This window comes from Episyrphus balteatus, chromosome 4 (genome assembly GCF_945859705.1).
Source record: "Episyrphus balteatus chromosome 4, idEpiBalt1.1, whole genome shotgun sequence".
Lineage (NCBI taxonomy): Eukaryota > Metazoa > Arthropoda > Insecta > Diptera > Syrphidae > Episyrphus > Episyrphus balteatus.
Window position 1 is genome coordinate 82,529,394 of NC_079137.1, and position 15,729 is coordinate 82,545,122.

Here is a 15,729-nt window from a genome sequence, read left to right on the forward strand (position 1 = left end):
TTTCATTCACTCGATCTAGCAAGTAAATAATAAACCAACATTACCTATACAACTAAAAAAAATATCAACATTAAGTCTAAGCGGGCGGCGCAAATGCAATTTTATAAACATCATCATAGTTCGCCGCAAAGTGGACTTCTAGTCCATCGGTTATATAACTAGGCAATTCGGCGAAATCTTTCTTGTTTTCCTCCGGTAAAATAATACAGGTTACACCACTTCGTTTTGCCTTCAAGAAATTATTTAAAAGAAAAGTGTGAGAAATGTAATTTGAACATGAAAATAAATTTTTAGAAACATACTGCTATAGTTTTCTCTTTAATTCCTCCTACAGGTAGGACTTTGCCTTTAAGAGATACCTCTCCAGTCATGGCAATATTTTGTCGCACTGGCTGCTTATTTGCTAATGACATTAGTGCTGTGACTATTGTTATACCTGCACTTGGGCCATCTTTTGGTGTTGCACCCTCAGGAACATGGAGATGAATGTGACTAGCAAAACAGTCTTTTTATTAAAAATGAAAAGTTGTTATTGTAAGTGCTTACCTCTTTTCTAAGAATGTATTGTCTTTGTTTATGCTTCGTAAATAATTTCTCGCAACTGTTAACGCAATTTGAGCAGATTCTTTCATCACATCGCCAAGATGACCTGTAAGATGAAGTGAACCAGCTCCTGTACTACCATCTCTACTTTGTTCGTTAATTTTTCTTTGTGCAGTCTCTATATACAAGGATGATCCTCCCATGGCTGTCCATGCTAGGCCCATAACTACACCTTCAGGGGTTTCGTTATACATTCTCTCCTGAGAAAATACTGGTTTGCCAAGGAACACAGTGAGATTGTCATTCTTTACTTCTAAGCTCTCTGCTTCTTTTTTAACTATTTTGAAAGCAACTTTACGAACTACCTGCAATGAAATTTTTTTTTTAAATAATATGCGTGGACAGTAAGAGCGTTAGAAGGAAAGGGAATGTGTTGAAATAAATTGACGTTGCATATTAGTTTTGACTTTCTGAGCATTAAAATGGGAAGTATTTATAATTTACAAAAGTTAGATGCTTGCTTAAGTACACTAACACAACTCTTAACCTAAACTGAGTTTGAGATGTGTAAAGGAAAAATGAAATGTTAATCGTATATTAAACTAACCTTTTCTATATGTTTTTGAAGGTTTCTCACACCCGATTCTCGACAGTAGCTTCTGATAAGTGTGTTAAGAGCTTCTTCGGTGATTTTAACTTGATTTTCATTAAGACCACATTCTTTCATTGCTGTTGGAATGAGATATTGTCTTGCTATTGCCACCTTTTCTTCCGCAACGTATCCTTGAAATTAAATATTGGATGAAATAATTTTTAATTTTATTTTTTAAATTCATATTTACCTGACATTTCAATCATTTCCATTCGATCACGCAATGGCTCGGGGATAGTATCAGTCACATTGGCTGTACAAATGAATAAAACACGAGACAAATCTACTGGAACATCTAAGTAATGATCTAGGAAATTGGCATTTTGTTCAGGATCAAGAAGTTCCAACAGAGCTGAACTTGGATCTCCTTGGTAGCCCCTAAAACAAATAAATTAAAATCTCCTCGAGTTGTTTTCATACAAAAGCATACTTTCCAATTTTGTCCACTTCATCAATAAGGACCAATGGATTTTCAGTTTTTGTTTTTTTAAGACACTGAATAAGTTTTCCAGGCATTGCACCAACATAAGTACGCCTATGACCCTTGATTTCAGCTACATCAGTCATACCACCAACGCTAAATCTAAAATATTCACGATTCAGAGCTCTTGCAATCGATCTGGCTGCAAAATTTATATAAGAGTTTTCTCTAAGTTCAATGAGATGGATTTAAGAAACAACATACCTATACTTGTTTTACCAACTCCAGGAGGGCCATGGAAGCAAAGGATTTTACCCTGAGTGCTGCCTTTAAGTTGACTAACAGCTATAAATTCTAAGATTCGCTTCTTAATGTCCTCCATTCCATAGTGATCTTCATCAAGAATTGTTGTGGCCTGGTCTAGGCTTAAGTTTTCTTCACTTAATACACCCCATGGCAGTGTAGTGAGCCAATCTAAATAGTTTCGTGTAACGCTAGAATTGGTAAAGTTATAAAATTTATTATTTTCAGTTGATGAAGCACTATTTTTGTCAAGACTTACTTAAATTCAGAGCTGTGACTTTCAAGAAAGTTTAACTTGTTAAGTTCTTCATCAATAACAGTCATCACGTTCTCAGGTACCAATTTGTCTTTGAGTTTTTCTCTATATTTCTCTCCAATGGCGTCCTTATCGTCTTTCTCTATGCCGAGCTCTTTCTTTATCACTTTAAGTTGCTCCTGAAGAATATACTTTCGATGTTGTTGTTTTACTTTTTCTTCGACCTCTCGTCCAATTTTCTGTTGCAACTTTGAGAGCTCAAGTTCTTTTTTCAAAAGTGCTAAAGCTAATAAAAGTCTTTTGGGAATCTGAAGGAAATATGGTTAAAGTAAATTTTACAATTTCAGTAATTTGTATTTGATTTTTGCATACATCCATTTCTTCCATGATCTTTTGCAATTCTTCAGGATCAGCGGCTGATAAAGATGCTCCCAAATCACAAAGATACACGGGGTTGTCTACGACACGTTGGTTTTGATGTAACATTTGCTGCAAACTCTCTCTTTGAAAGCAAAAATATATGAGAAAATCATTTTCAAATAAGGTTATAAAGTGGTTTGCAAAAATCGAATTTAATTCTTAAAACGACATAATGGGTGGTATGTAGAAAGATCTATCTCAATCTCAAGACAATGAGATCTGAGCTCCAAATAAAGAGCTAAAACAAAGTATCAAGGCAATTCATTAATCAAAACGATTTCTTAAAACAATTTCTTTAATTTTTTTTTAATTAAAAAATTGATATTTTTCAAATATTTTCATAGATTTGAATTAAAACTTTGTATTACGCTTTCGTACACAAATCGCGTTAGTAAATTACAAGAAAGTCAATAATCAAGAATACGGTTCTCTGACAGGTACCGTTTATAACGGTTCAAAAAATAAATTTTTGTTTTAAAAATTATGATCTAATGGGCGACAATACGCGTATTTTTATTAAAATAAACATCGTTTTTGAGAAAAACAACTTTTTTCATTTTGGTCAAATATACGTTATTTTGATCCTTAGAAAACAAAATCAATTCACAATTTTTTAGCAACTTCAGCAACAAACAAATCGTATAGAAACATCATTCTGGTATTGACAAACGACCAAATCATCGCTATTTTGAAGGAAATAATTTGTTAAGGTCTCAACTTGGGTAAAGGTAAACCTATAAAGGATTTTATAATATTCTGTTGACTCAAAGTGAGCAAAAATATTTATATTTTTAGCCAATGTTAATGCTGAGACAGCAAATTTTGACAAAAGCTCAAAATAATGAGATTTGAAATCTCTCAAATGAAATAGATCTCTAAAATCAGATCGAAATCATTTCTATGGGATTTGTCCCAAAACAATTTTTCATAAAAATGCTGGCAAAAGCTCAAAATAATGAGATTTGAAATCTCTCAAATGAAATAGATCTCTAACATCAGATCGAAATCATTTCTATTGGATTTGTCCCAAAACAATTTTGCATACAAATGCTGACAAAAGCTCAAAATAATGAGACTTGAAACAAATCATTTCGTATACCACCCAATGGCATGTCAAAAACTGTTCAAGTTTTTGCTTGTATATACCAATTAAACAGGTAGATTAAAACAAACCACCCAAATAATTTTTCAACAAAAGAAAAGATCTCAAACAAACCTATACAATGGATTCATGGTGATGATATCGCGAATAGTTTTAATAACTTCCTGAGTAAGTGCCTTAACTTCTTCGGTTTGCGTATATGGTTCATGTTTAACATTCTCAACTTCAACCATCAGAACAGGCTGCTTAGCGGGTGGAAGTTCTCCGGCGGCGGTATCTTTATCAGCAGTCGAAACATGGTTCAACGACGAAAGTGGCACCTTTGGTGATGGCGGCGGCGTCGTTTGGACAACAGTTTCCGGCCGATTGGTCTTATTATTTCGCACAGTGCGAGGTTTTCGTTTTCGTCGATCATTATCTGTTTCATCAACTGAGACGTTCATTTTAACATTAAACATCGGATAATGTATAGTCATTTTTTCTAAATTTCAAATTAACATACAACACTTATGTAGTGAGGATTAACTTAACAAAATACCACCGTCTTCCTCCTAGAAACAATGACAAACTTCGATTAAACAAACCTTTTGGCTCTTGTGTAAGATCCTCCATCATTTGTCCGGTGATTCTAATTCTGCGATGAGCAACAACTACTATACGCAATTTGTCGCCCAAGTCTTGTAATTCCTGGATTTGTGCAAATGTACCGAACCTATAAACATCGTCCAAATTCTCAACCAATTCGTTTTCATTTTCGCTGTCCTTTTTCATGAAAACACCAACATACGGTTGATTTAATCGAACTTTTCTTCTTATCAAATCAATAACCATTGGATTTGATACCTTGAATAAGTTTGAATGGGATTATTACAACATTTTTCTAGAACATTCAAAAGAAGAAGAGTTAAACTTACTTCCAGAATTTTCATGAATCTTGGAAAGACTGGATTTCTGCGTGTTGCAAGTAATGGAACATGTGGCCAGACTTCTGGAACTGCCACTGTCGCTGGCAATTGTGGATCTTTATTGACCACATATCCATTGGCTTCGTCAATTTCATCATCATTTTTCTTTGCACTGCAAAAATTTTTCGAACACAAAATAGTGAGGTTTCGTGATGAGTGGTTAAGGAATTGTGTTTGTGAGGGTTTGTGGATAAGTTGCCTGGTGGCAATTGCTGAACGATTTTGGGTAATTAAAGCTAAACTTCGAGAAATTGTGCGATATTTTGCAATTCGCGATAACATTTTGTATTTAATTTAATAAATTGTAAAACAACGGACAACCTCAACGAAGAGAGAACAGGAGAATTTTTTTGGTTATGGGGGTTTGGAATTGAAGTGTCAAATTTTTTTTCAAAGTGACAAGTAAAAGTACAGTGTGTCTCAAAAGAAATTGTTCATTTGTAGTTGCGTTTGGCGAGAAATCGCAAAGCGTTTTTAGCTGTACAATACGCTGCGCGACAAAAGTCAACTAGAACCCTATTTTTTCTAATATGGAGGTTTTACAGCTGAAACGGACAAATTAAAAAAAAGAACAAAAAAAATCAAATTAATCAAATTTAGTGACAAAATCTGCTAAAGGTTTGACTCTACTAACGTCTTTCATTAGTTTGATCCAAAAGTATTTCGATTCAAATTGTCTTTTGTTCGAAAAAATATTCACCATAAGATTCAATGGAAACGTAAACTTTAACTCGTTATATCTCCGAATTCACTTTTTGTGACTTGGTTCACTTCAGCTGTTAACCCTCCAGATGGGACTGCAACTTAAATCAAATCAAGTCAACTTAAGGCGCTCAAACACCGGAAAAGTGTAAGGTTGCGATACGTTTAACAGTACATAATTGTGTAGCAATATACCCATTGCTTTTTGTATACTTTTAAATCTAAATTAGTTTTTATAATTTTCTCGCTTTTTATATTAAAAATTTTTTAGCTGTAGTTTTATTTCTTTCATAATTTTAATTTCTCATTTGTACATTAGGTGTGTTTTTTTGTTTATCTATATAGATTTTGTGCAAAAAAACGACATCGAGATTTTTGAAATCAAAACAATTTACGTGTTAAAAACAACAAAAACTTTATCTGTATAGATTTTTGAAAAATCCAGATAATTATCCAGATTTTACTTTCTCTCGATAAAAACAGTAGTGCCAAGGTAATTTAATTGTTGTGTTCATACAGAAATATCTGAAAATATTAACAAAAAAAAAGCGGAGATAAAACGAGGTTTGAAAAAAACTCTCATAGAAAAAAATAATCAAAAATTTGTTTGACATGGTTGCATTGAAATGTTAATATCTCGAGATATACGCAATGCACTTTTCAGATAAAAGTCTTAAATGGATCCTGATAAGATTGTTGAACAGAAATTAATATAAAATTAAAAAAGTTTTTTCGAAAAATTAGAAATAAAAATAAAAAAGTTTTCACATTTGATTTTTAAAAAATCGAAAAAAATTCAATATGGCTACCTTCAAACGCTTATAACACAAGAACGACGCAACTAATGTTAATGGTCATGGTCTTAAAATGTAGCTAAGAATATACAGATCATTTTTGGTTTTTTGTGAAAAAAAAAAATTTTTGAATCCAACATGGATGGCATGGCCATATGAAAATTTTTGTTTGCATCCAACATGGATGTAATGGCCTTTCCACTACGGAGTTAAAATAAAAAAAAAACAAGCAACAACAACAGCTAATAGCTGTGTTTTTTTGTTTATCTATATAGATTTTGTGCAAAAAAACGACATCGAGATTTTTGAAATCCATGCAAACGTTTGGCACCACTGTACATATACTTTGGCAGCTTTCTGTCAAAAATGTTGCTTTTGTTTTTTTTTTTATTTTAACTCCGAAGTGGGAAGGCCATTACATCCATGTTGGATGCAAACAAAAATTTTCATGTGGCCATGGCATCCATGTTGGATTCAAAAAATTTTTTTTTCACAAAAAACCAAAAATTATCTGTATATTCTTAGCTACATTTTAAGACCATGGCCATTAACATTAATTCTTAACACTTGGTAAGCACCTCTAGATTCTATCAAAATATATCTATCACGATTCGTGATCCTGATGAAAAGCAAGATCTCATTATAGTTGTTGTAATACGTGTTAATTAATGATCTATATGGATCAAGTGAGATAATAAAAAACGGCTATTATTCAAATACAAATACAGTGTGTGTTTGTTTACAGCTTCAAGGAATGACCATGGGGTTCCACACCTGAACGTTTTAGTTGCAGTTTGGATTTTTTTTCATATAATTAATCGTAACCATAGCACATATTATACCTTTCCGGAGTGGTCAAGTGTTTTAGGCCGAAAAGCTTCGCCGCACAACAAAAATCGACTGGTAAAATGAAAAGCCGTCATAAATAAGCCGCGTTTCTTTGGAGGTGGTTTAAGGCATTTTTCATTTTTTTCTCTCCCAAACCAAATGCAACGGACAGGATACTTCTCTCGTCGCTCAGCGACCAAAATAGCAGCAATTTCTATACAAACAAATTGTAGTCTCTCGTCGGTGTAATTTATTTTTGCATTCTTTTTAAGTGTTATGAAAGATATTTGTTTAAAAAATTTAAAATACAAAAATTTATAATGCACATAATAATATGGAATTATTATTTTCGAAAGTGTAAGCTTGTTGCTAGCCAATGTGTTTTCCTTTATTGATCGCAGTGCGCCAAACGATGCATTCTGTTCAACTCTTACGGCCATATTCACTAGTTTAAAAAATACATCTGAATGGAAAGAAATTGAAATCTCAAAAATAAATCCAAATCCATGATATTCACTATCACACAGACAAAAAATAGTCATTTTTAACTATTTTCATAGTTAAAATCGGGATAACTATTTTGGATTTGGATTTATTTGACATTTGAAAATTTTACATCCAGATGTATTTTTTAAACTAGTGAATAATATGGCCGTTATGAGAGCTTCATAATCAACGCCGACGCGACAAAAAAGTGCTGCGTTTTTAATAAAACAAAAAGCGACGCTAGCGTTTTTGTCGCTGGCTCTGCCAAAATTCCGCGTTGGCCTGGCAACTCCAAAAGTATAAATCAAACAGATCTTATTTTCATTTTGCAAATGTCAAATTTTGACAAACAAATAAAATCAACAAAAATAATTTTCCATCACTAGAAGAAAATTTCTTTAAAAAAAACACCCTAAAAATTGTTTAATAATTTTGTAAACAAACTATATAATTCAACTGCTTAAATGTATCTAGCAGGATACATACGAAAAAGAAATTGTACTTACCATAAAATATACCAACAAAAAAAAAAAGATAAAACAATCTAATAAGACTAATTTGCAGGTTTCATGACTGACGACGAATTGAAGCAGTGGCAACGTAATGCCATCGTTTGGTGTGAATTTGATAATTTCTTAAACAGCATTATTGACGGCAACCTTCCCGACAATGTCTCGGAAATTCTTGAAGAATCTGCCATCAATATGGCCATTGAATCGCACGGCATTCAACGAAGACCCAACAGAGTAGTACTCCCAAGTGTTCAAACAATAGGACCTGCAAATATCGACGATGATTTCAACTTTTTCGACCAACATGCAATAAGTGCTGCAATAGAATTCCAAGGCTTAGGAATGCCACCTCCGGACTAAATTTAACCCAATCTCAAATTAGTTTTTAAGATATTAACATTTAAGAGACTATTTAATGCAATAATTAAAAAAAAGAGAATATTATTTCAGTTCAAATAACAATATTGTATTTCTCCACGAATTTATAAAAGAAAAAAAAAACGAAGACAGCTACATTTAATACATATAATAGTAAGGGTATCAGTTTTTTAAAGAAATGGAAACATTTATATTTTGCAATTGCGTATCAGCAATCTATATTAGAATCGCTTCAAGAATTCCTCCGAGCAAATACGTGCTCGGGCATTAACAGCAAGCTTCATTTCACTTATCTCCTTATCGATTTCTTCCATAAAATGAATGACAAAATCAACAAGCTTATGTTTGTACATCTGCTCAGTATGGAAGTTGGTGATTAAGAAGCTAATGTCGTAGCCTTCGATTGGTTTTCTTCGCAAAATCACAAAGCTCTCGGCTCTTCTCATCATAAATCGGGTGAATTTGTGGCAAAGGATTTTCTCGATTTCATCGGCTTGTTTGACGGCAATGCTAACGCGTACGGAATTGACACTGGTTTCGATTAATACTCGTTCTCTTTCGTTGCGGGAGATAACGACGGGCGTGAGGACAAGCTCTTTACTGCTACGAACTTCGACTTCGGGTTTGTTGTGGCGTTCGACAACTTGTGATGAGAAATTGGTCAAACACATTGCGGCGGTTAGGGTGTGACGCACGGCAGTTAAATATGGTTTTAAAGTTGCAGCCATTTTTTATGAAATGTTTATATTTTTTAAATAAAAATTATAAAAATTGTTAAATGAGTCACTTGAGTGTGCCGAAGAAATCAAGAACCAACACCTAAAAAATAGAAAAAAATACTACAAAAACCAAGTAAAAAGTTTGACATTTGTGATTGACATTTTACCAATGGTCAAGTGGAGCATGTCAGCAAAAGTGTTTGCTGAAAATTGATGGCTGCGTTCAGTACCTCGGAATTGGGACTTGGGAAATTGCTTTCCACGCCATCTAGCACTTGGAGCGGAACTCTCAAAATGATATAGATTTTTTCGATTTGACGTTCGATATAATTTTCATAAGAAAAAAGACCTCGAAAAACATTTATTTTATGAATTAATTTTATATTATATGAATGAGTATCAATGTTATGATTGTAAAATGATTATAATATGTGTTTATATCTAAATCAGGTTCAAATCACAAGAAAACAACAACAAAATAATATAGACTAGCCGACCCCGCACTCAAAATTCGAGTGCCAATTGTAACTTTTATTTATGCTCAAATAAGCACACTATATAAATCACTTTATTTACTACTAAGAATATGCAACACTTAATTTTATTCGAAATTCGAGAATGTCTTCGAAGGTTCTCGTCTTTGCATTTAGAAGTTTCCACTTCCAGAAGGGAGAGGGCGTGGTTCAGCACATTTGTTTTTGTTTTTTTCCTTAATTTTTATTTTATTGTTTTTATCTATTTCGGTAAAAAAAAATAAATAAAGTATACATTCTGCACATCTAGATAAAATTTCCTATCGTTCGGTATATAATTTATGCCCCTTTGGTTTTTGTGGGCCGCGTATTTTGTACCACAAAATAGGTGTTTGCCGTTTTATTATATGATTATGGAGTGCTTGTACCTATTTTCAATACATGGTAACGCGATATGCATTGATAGGGGGCACTCGTGACGCTTATCCACTTTCAATGAGTGACGTTAGCCAGCAGCTGTCAAGTGTCAAAGTGCGTTTTCTTTGGTGACAGCCATCAAATAAAAATGCAATGGACTAGGAGCTCATCAAAGTTAGCAATACTTGTGTAAAACTAGCGCCCTCTATAAATGCTTCACGTTTGGAATTGGACAGGCTCTCCATTTATAAATTCTTTAGGGAAAATTACACAAGTAAAAATATTTTGAATACAAATATGGTGCTAGAAAGATTTTTTTTTTCTGAAGTATTTAAAGTAGGGTATCGATGTTTTACTACATCGTTTAACTTTTGCAAAAGAACGAAAGTAAAAATATTTTTTACCACTAGAATAATTTTTTGTGAAAAAGAGTAAACAAATTGTTTTTTAGACAAAAAAATAACGTTTCTGCATCATTTTTTTAAGTTTTCCATTCGGAAAAAAAAACTAAAAAAAAAATGTTTGAAAAGTTTCATTTTTAAAGTCATCTATACAAAAGTAAAAATTTTGTATTTCTTTCTAGCGCTATTTGTTTTTGCAAAAAAACTACAGAAATTGTTTTTTAAACCAAAAAATAAGCTTTCTCCATCATTTTTTTTCATTTTGGGGCTCACTGTCTCAAAATGAGTTTGAAAATTTTCACTTTTTGACTTTTTGCAAAAAGTGGCAGTTGTAGTTATACCTTTAATTCAATCAAATTCCACTGTGGAGTTACCTTTCTTAAAAAAACACCGTTTATTACAAAATTGGGTGTCATCGAACGCCCATCCGATATACTAGAATGCATTTATTGTCAGCTATCGGAAGCAAAAAAGAGTTGCATATCCCAAGGCGACTATAAAATATTTTATAGATTTTAATCAGAATTAAATGATTTTGTTCCTGTTGACTAATTTTAAGAATTATGTTAAATATGTGTAAACATTTTTTGAAACTTCGTTAGAATATTCTTAAGAGCAGAAAGAAGCCATAAAGCTTCATAGAGATTAGATATGTTTCGAAAACTTTTTAACTTTCAAGGCGCAAAATATATCAAAGTTCAAAACTACGATTACTATCTCATTCGAATCGTTTGTGAACGACCGTGCTATTTTAGTTTTTTTTTTTTATTTGGATAACGTTTTAAGGTGCTATGCTAGCTAACGTTCTGCGAAGTTCAAAGTTAACTAAAAATAAAATTTCGAAGATTACAAAAATAACCATTTATCTCTTTATAACCATTTTTTGAATAGGATAGTTTATTCTGTCCATTTAATCATTCAAATGCATTTTGAATATAAAAGAACAAAACAAAAACAATTTTTAATAGGATATAAAATATATGGAAGATTAAAATATTATTAATATATACAGTTTGCTTAAACACTTAGCAACCAACATATTTTTCAATATCAGCATCATTTGAAATCATTTTGGTTTTTTTGAATATTTGGCCAATGAAATCTTTACTTTTATCTTTTTCTGCAAATAAAAAAAAAAAATACAAATACAAATTAAATTGAAAACAAAAATAATTTTTAAAGAGATATTTACCTAATTGTTTTGAATAAATCAAATGCGATATCTTTTTGGCAAGTGCTTTGAACACATCCTTATTAGCAATGTTAACTTTATAGTATGGATTTAAACACTTGACTACATGATCGCCAACAGATGCCTTAAACTTTTTCATTGCTTCGAAATCCTGTTTCGATGCTGAGCTATTTTTTCGACTGCCATCTTTATGATTGGCATTTGAATCTTTTTTTATTTTACCATTTTTGTCCTCTTTTGTTGGTTTATCGGTGGTAGTTTTTGAATTCTCCGAATGTGGGACTTTGGTTGTAACTTTTTTTTGAGTTTCATTCAGTTTACTACTACTTGGGTTTTTAATTTCAGTTTGCCCACTACTACTTGGCTTTTTTTTGTCCACAGAAGCATTGGCTTTACACAATTCGGTTAGTTCCTCACTCAAGCTTAATGCCCGCCCAAGCTTGTTTCGTTTAGTTTTGGATTCATCGCCATCAGAGATGGCGATTGGTGATGCACTACGTTTTTTACCCCTAGCTGGACTTGGTTCCTTTTCCGTGACAGTGACAGTACACGTTTTCGATGACGATGTTGGAGATTCAGGCTCAATATCTTCATAGATAGGCGATTCCTTAATAGTTATGAATTCTGAAAATTTTGCCTTTATTGCAGTTTTTTCAGGTTTGACATAATCATCCTTCAGTGTATTGTCATCCTTATTATTATTATTATTGTGTGATATCCTTTTCTGAGTTTTAAAAAGAACTGATGCTTTTACAAATCCTGGTTGTGTGATTTTGTCTACAACTTTATCTTTTGATTCTGAGATTATTTCTTTTTTTATAAATGAGCATGTTTCGTCAAGTTCAGCTTCAAGATCATCGCTATCTATTTCTTCTTTTACTGCTTCTTCCGCAGGACTACTCTGACTGCTTGATGAAGATTTTTTGGATTTACTTTCAAAAAACGAACTAATGGCGGTTTGTTTGTGAGGATCTCGTTTATAGCTGGATTTTTTAATTAACTTTGATTTAGATGCAGCGATTGTTCTTTTCACTTCGTCGGTGGCTGAATCTTGCAAGTCTTTTAATTTCTGTTCGTAATATTCAACGGATCCACCGTGTACATTGGTTTTCTTTGGGACGTAATCTTTTAACACTGGAAGAAGTCTTAGTTCATCAGAGCACTTTCTAATAGCAGACATCTGAAATTTAACATACATTAATTTTATAACACTTTTGAAGAAGGTTGGATGTTGTAGTAGAATCCACATCAACTTTGCGACCCTGACGCTATAGTTTTTTTTATTTTTCACATCAATTATGGTTATTTAATCTCTTACAGTTAACTTTTGAGTACTAACGTGTTCAAAACGAATTGGACCTACTTACTAAATCTATATGAAAGAAAAAGCAACAATACAGAATCCTATTTGAGCTAGTTAAGCCTAATATGTTAGACAAGCATGCTTTCTATCACCAATGTTGGTAGTGTTGATGGTTTACCACAATTATCAAGCTCGGAACTAATTCTTTTGTTCAAAAAAAGAAGATATTTAATGTTTGGAAAGCATTATCTTTATCAAGGTAGGTAGGTAGAGAAGGCGGTACTAAGCAACCTAGATTGATGATCAAATTAGCGCTGAATGCGCTGTTTTTTTTTTACCAAAACTAATGAAACCTATGAGCAATAACTGGATTTATAAAATTAAAATGGTTCTTATAACAAGTGGCCCAGTCTTTGGATAACTTGTCGCTCACTGTTTTTGAAAGCCTGCAACTTCGCAGCACCAGCACATAGGAAGAGCAGCTCAGTACCCAGAGGCTGTCCTAAATCCGTTTTGAAGAATATGAACAAAGGGTGAAATGACAAAGCTTAAATATATCACCAGAAACTCAGCACGAAGACCCGTATAGTGGATATCTAAGCCCCACGAAAGTTAAAATAAAAGACCTAAGAAAATAATATAGTATTGTTCCTTACCTCTTTAGCTACAGTAAGCCGATAGATATTGACAACCTTGTTTTTGGTGAAACACTCATATTCAATTTCTTTGGCCACTTCCTCAAAGTCCCTATGCTTCAAATCATAACTAGGCCGTTCAGCAGCAATCGCACACTTTTCTACATTTGCCTTCAGAACTTCTATCAGCGAAGTTAGATAGCTCTCGCGTAGACTGGTTTTCAATCCGGCTACTTTAGTTTCAGTAGCTTGAGCTGATTTCACCCGCGACATCTTAGCATCGGGTTCGTTTTCTAACAAAGTTGCAGCGCTAATTGCTTTGCGAATTTCAAATTGTTTTCGTATAAAATCTTGTGCATCTTTTTTAGCTTTTTTATCCAAATATTCTCGAGTGTCAGTTTCATCACAGTCATCACCATCAGCAAAAGTTCGTCCTTTTGATGAAAACAATCCAGCACGACCACCTATTTTGAAATGCGATTTTAGAATAAAATTAATTAAAATTAAATAAAATCGACTTTTTCATACCTTCATAAAGATCTGAGGTGTTTGACAAACTTATCTCCGACTTAAATGCCGAATTCATAGAAAGCCGGTGAAAGGTGTCCAAGGCTTTTTCAATGTTCTTCGGATTCTTACAGACATCACATTGATTCGTACATTTTGGAGGCGGATCTCCAAAATAATCTGAAAATAATTTATGCCTGCAACGAATAGATTCACAGTACTTGACCATTTCGTCAAAGTTCTTAATCGCTCGCAAGGCATTTGCATTCTCAGCATTTTTGCTCCTATTAACATCGTTTTGCAGAAGAAATGTTATCGACTTGACATCTTCTTTGCCATAATATAATCGGCAATACGATTGTTTTCCATCTCGACCAGCACGGCCAGATTCCTGATAGTAGGCCGCTACATTCTGTGGAATATCCCAATGGATAACAAATCGAACTGTGGACTTATCCACTCCCATTCCAAAACTGTTCGTTGCACATATAATTGTATATTTGCCAGACATCCAATCTTCTTGGGTCTGTGTGCGCTCAGAACTCTTGAGTCCAGCATGATAAGCGATTGCCTTCACCTTTTGTTTAGATACTCCGTGAGCCACGCGTTCGGCAGCTTCACGGGTTCGGCAATAGATAATGCCACAGCCTCGTTTCGACGATGGCAAACTCTTATCCTCGTCACCCAGACAATGCAGAGCAAATTTGGCCAAATGGGCAAAGTCATCTTCAATAGAGTTCTTGAAGACAATGTCATAAAACAGATTGACCCTGAAACAAGGTGTTTTGAATGTCGTCACAGGACATTTGAGTTTTAACTGGGTAATGATGTCATTGACGACATGTTTGGAGGCAGTAGCGGTCAAAGCGATCCACGGGATATGCAGATACTTTTGCCTCAAATTACCCAGTTTAAGGTAGTCTGGACGAAAGTCATGACCCCACTGGCTAACACAATGGGCTTCATCGACGGCGACATAAGCGACTTTGTCATACTTAACCAAGTGACTGAGAAGCGACTGAAAAGATTCAGTGGCAGCTTGTTCGGGAGTTATGTATAAAAAGCGTGTATTTGGATTGATACTTTTCAAATCAATCATGACGCGTTCGCGATCTTTTGTGGACATTTTGGAATTAATCGATTCGGCTGAAATTTTGAGCTTACTCAGATGATCGATTTGATCCTTGATTAGGGCGAGGAGAGGAGAAAATACCAATGTTATTTTTTTTGCCAATATTCCTGGGAGTTGAAAGCATAGTGATTTACCGGAGCCGGTTGGCATTGAGACGTAAATATCTCGATTTGCTTAAAAAAAAAATAAATATGGTTTGAACAAAAACAATTGAAACAAAATATTTCTTAATGCTATTTACTATTAATTGCACATTTGACAGCTTTTTCTTGTAATTCATTTTTGAATTTTGAATATCCAAAATACTTCTTCAAGCCAGCATATATTTCTTCGTCAGTTAAATCGCACATTTTATTGAAAAAATAATAAAAATAAAAGATTAATTTTTGCAGCGAGTGAAGAAATTTTTATAACAACACTTGTGGTGACATTTAAATTTACGGACGCAGTGCTACCAATTTTCAGTTTTTGGCATTTGTTTTGGGTGTTTTTTTGGCGGTGTAGAGTCGAGAATTTCGCAACATTTTGTGGTGGAAACACAATGATGGCTGGATGTGTTGAAAAAATGTAGTTTTAAGGTAGGGTTGC

General features: G+C 33.5%; 3 protein-coding genes across 4 annotated transcripts; all 3 read right to left on the reverse strand.

Annotated features, from left to right (window-relative positions):
• Window positions 1–76: 76 nt before the first annotated feature.
• On the reverse strand, window positions 77–5,030 carry LOC129919770 (lon protease homolog, mitochondrial). 2 transcript variants are annotated; one of them, XM_056000805.1, is made up of 12 exons: window positions 4,612–5,030; window positions 4,282–4,540; window positions 3,812–4,178; window positions 2,548–2,677; window positions 2,179–2,483; window positions 1,881–2,110; window positions 1,626–1,818; window positions 1,386–1,573; window positions 1,151–1,326; window positions 547–908; window positions 303–492; window positions 77–229 (listed from the first exon to the last, which is right to left on the reverse strand). In XM_056000805.1, the coding sequence occupies exons 1-12, from the start codon at window positions 4,942–4,944 to the stop codon at window positions 77–79; spliced, it is 2,886 nt and encodes a 961-aa protein (XP_055856780.1). In that variant the 5' UTR covers window positions 4,945–5,030. The 2 variants fall into 2 exon arrangements, with proteins under 2 accessions (XP_055856780.1, XP_055856781.1); XM_056000806.1 differs by having other exon boundaries at window positions 3,812–4,127; window positions 4,612–5,029.
• A 3,401-nt stretch (window positions 5,031–8,431) lies between these two features.
• On the reverse strand, window positions 8,432–9,201 carry LOC129919772 (actin-related protein 2/3 complex subunit 4). Its single transcript, XM_056000809.1, has one exon. It carries the CDS (start codon window positions 9,088–9,090, stop codon window positions 8,584–8,586), a length of 507 nt encoding a protein of 168 aa, XP_055856784.1. The 5' UTR covers window positions 9,091–9,201; the 3' UTR covers window positions 8,432–8,583.
• Window positions 9,202–11,281: 2,080 nt separating this feature from the next.
• LOC129919773 (ATP-dependent DNA helicase Q5) lies at window positions 11,282–15,597 on the reverse strand. The gene is made up of 5 exons (XM_056000810.1): window positions 15,383–15,597; window positions 14,031–15,314; window positions 13,524–13,966; window positions 11,565–12,744; window positions 11,282–11,492 (listed from the first exon to the last, which is right to left on the reverse strand). The coding sequence occupies exons 1-5, from the start codon at window positions 15,489–15,491 to the stop codon at window positions 11,398–11,400; spliced, it is 3,111 nt and encodes a 1,036-aa protein (XP_055856785.1). The 5' UTR covers window positions 15,492–15,597; the 3' UTR covers window positions 11,282–11,397.
• Between the last annotated feature and the right edge of the window lie 132 nt (window positions 15,598–15,729).

Coding starts and splice junctions, on each gene's coding strand:
- LOC129919772 (XM_056000809.1), bottom strand. CDS start 9,090: ATGGCTGCAACTTTAAAACCATATTTAACTGCCGTGCGTCACACCCTA.
- LOC129919770 (XM_056000805.1), bottom strand. CDS start 4,944: ATGTTATCGCGAATTGCAAAATATCGCACAATTTCTCGAAGTTTAGCT. Junction 493..546: donor AATACATTCTTAGAAAAGAG/GTAAGCACTTAC, acceptor CTGTTTTGCTAG/TCACATTCATCTCCATGTTC. Junction 230..302: donor TTAAAGAGAAAACTATAGCA/GTATGTTTCTAA, acceptor AATTTCTTGAAG/GCAAAACGAAGTGGTGTAAC.
- LOC129919773 (XM_056000810.1), bottom strand. CDS start 15,491: ATGTGCGATTTAACTGACGAAGAAATATATGCTGGCTTGAAGAAGTAT. Junction 13,967..14,030: donor CACCTCAGATCTTTATGAAG/GTATGAAAAAGT, acceptor ATTTCAAAATAG/GTGGTCGTGCTGGATTGTTT. Junction 11,493..11,564: donor GATTTATTCAAAACAATTAG/GTAAATATCTCT, acceptor TTTTATTTGCAG/AAAAAGATAAAAGTAAAGAT.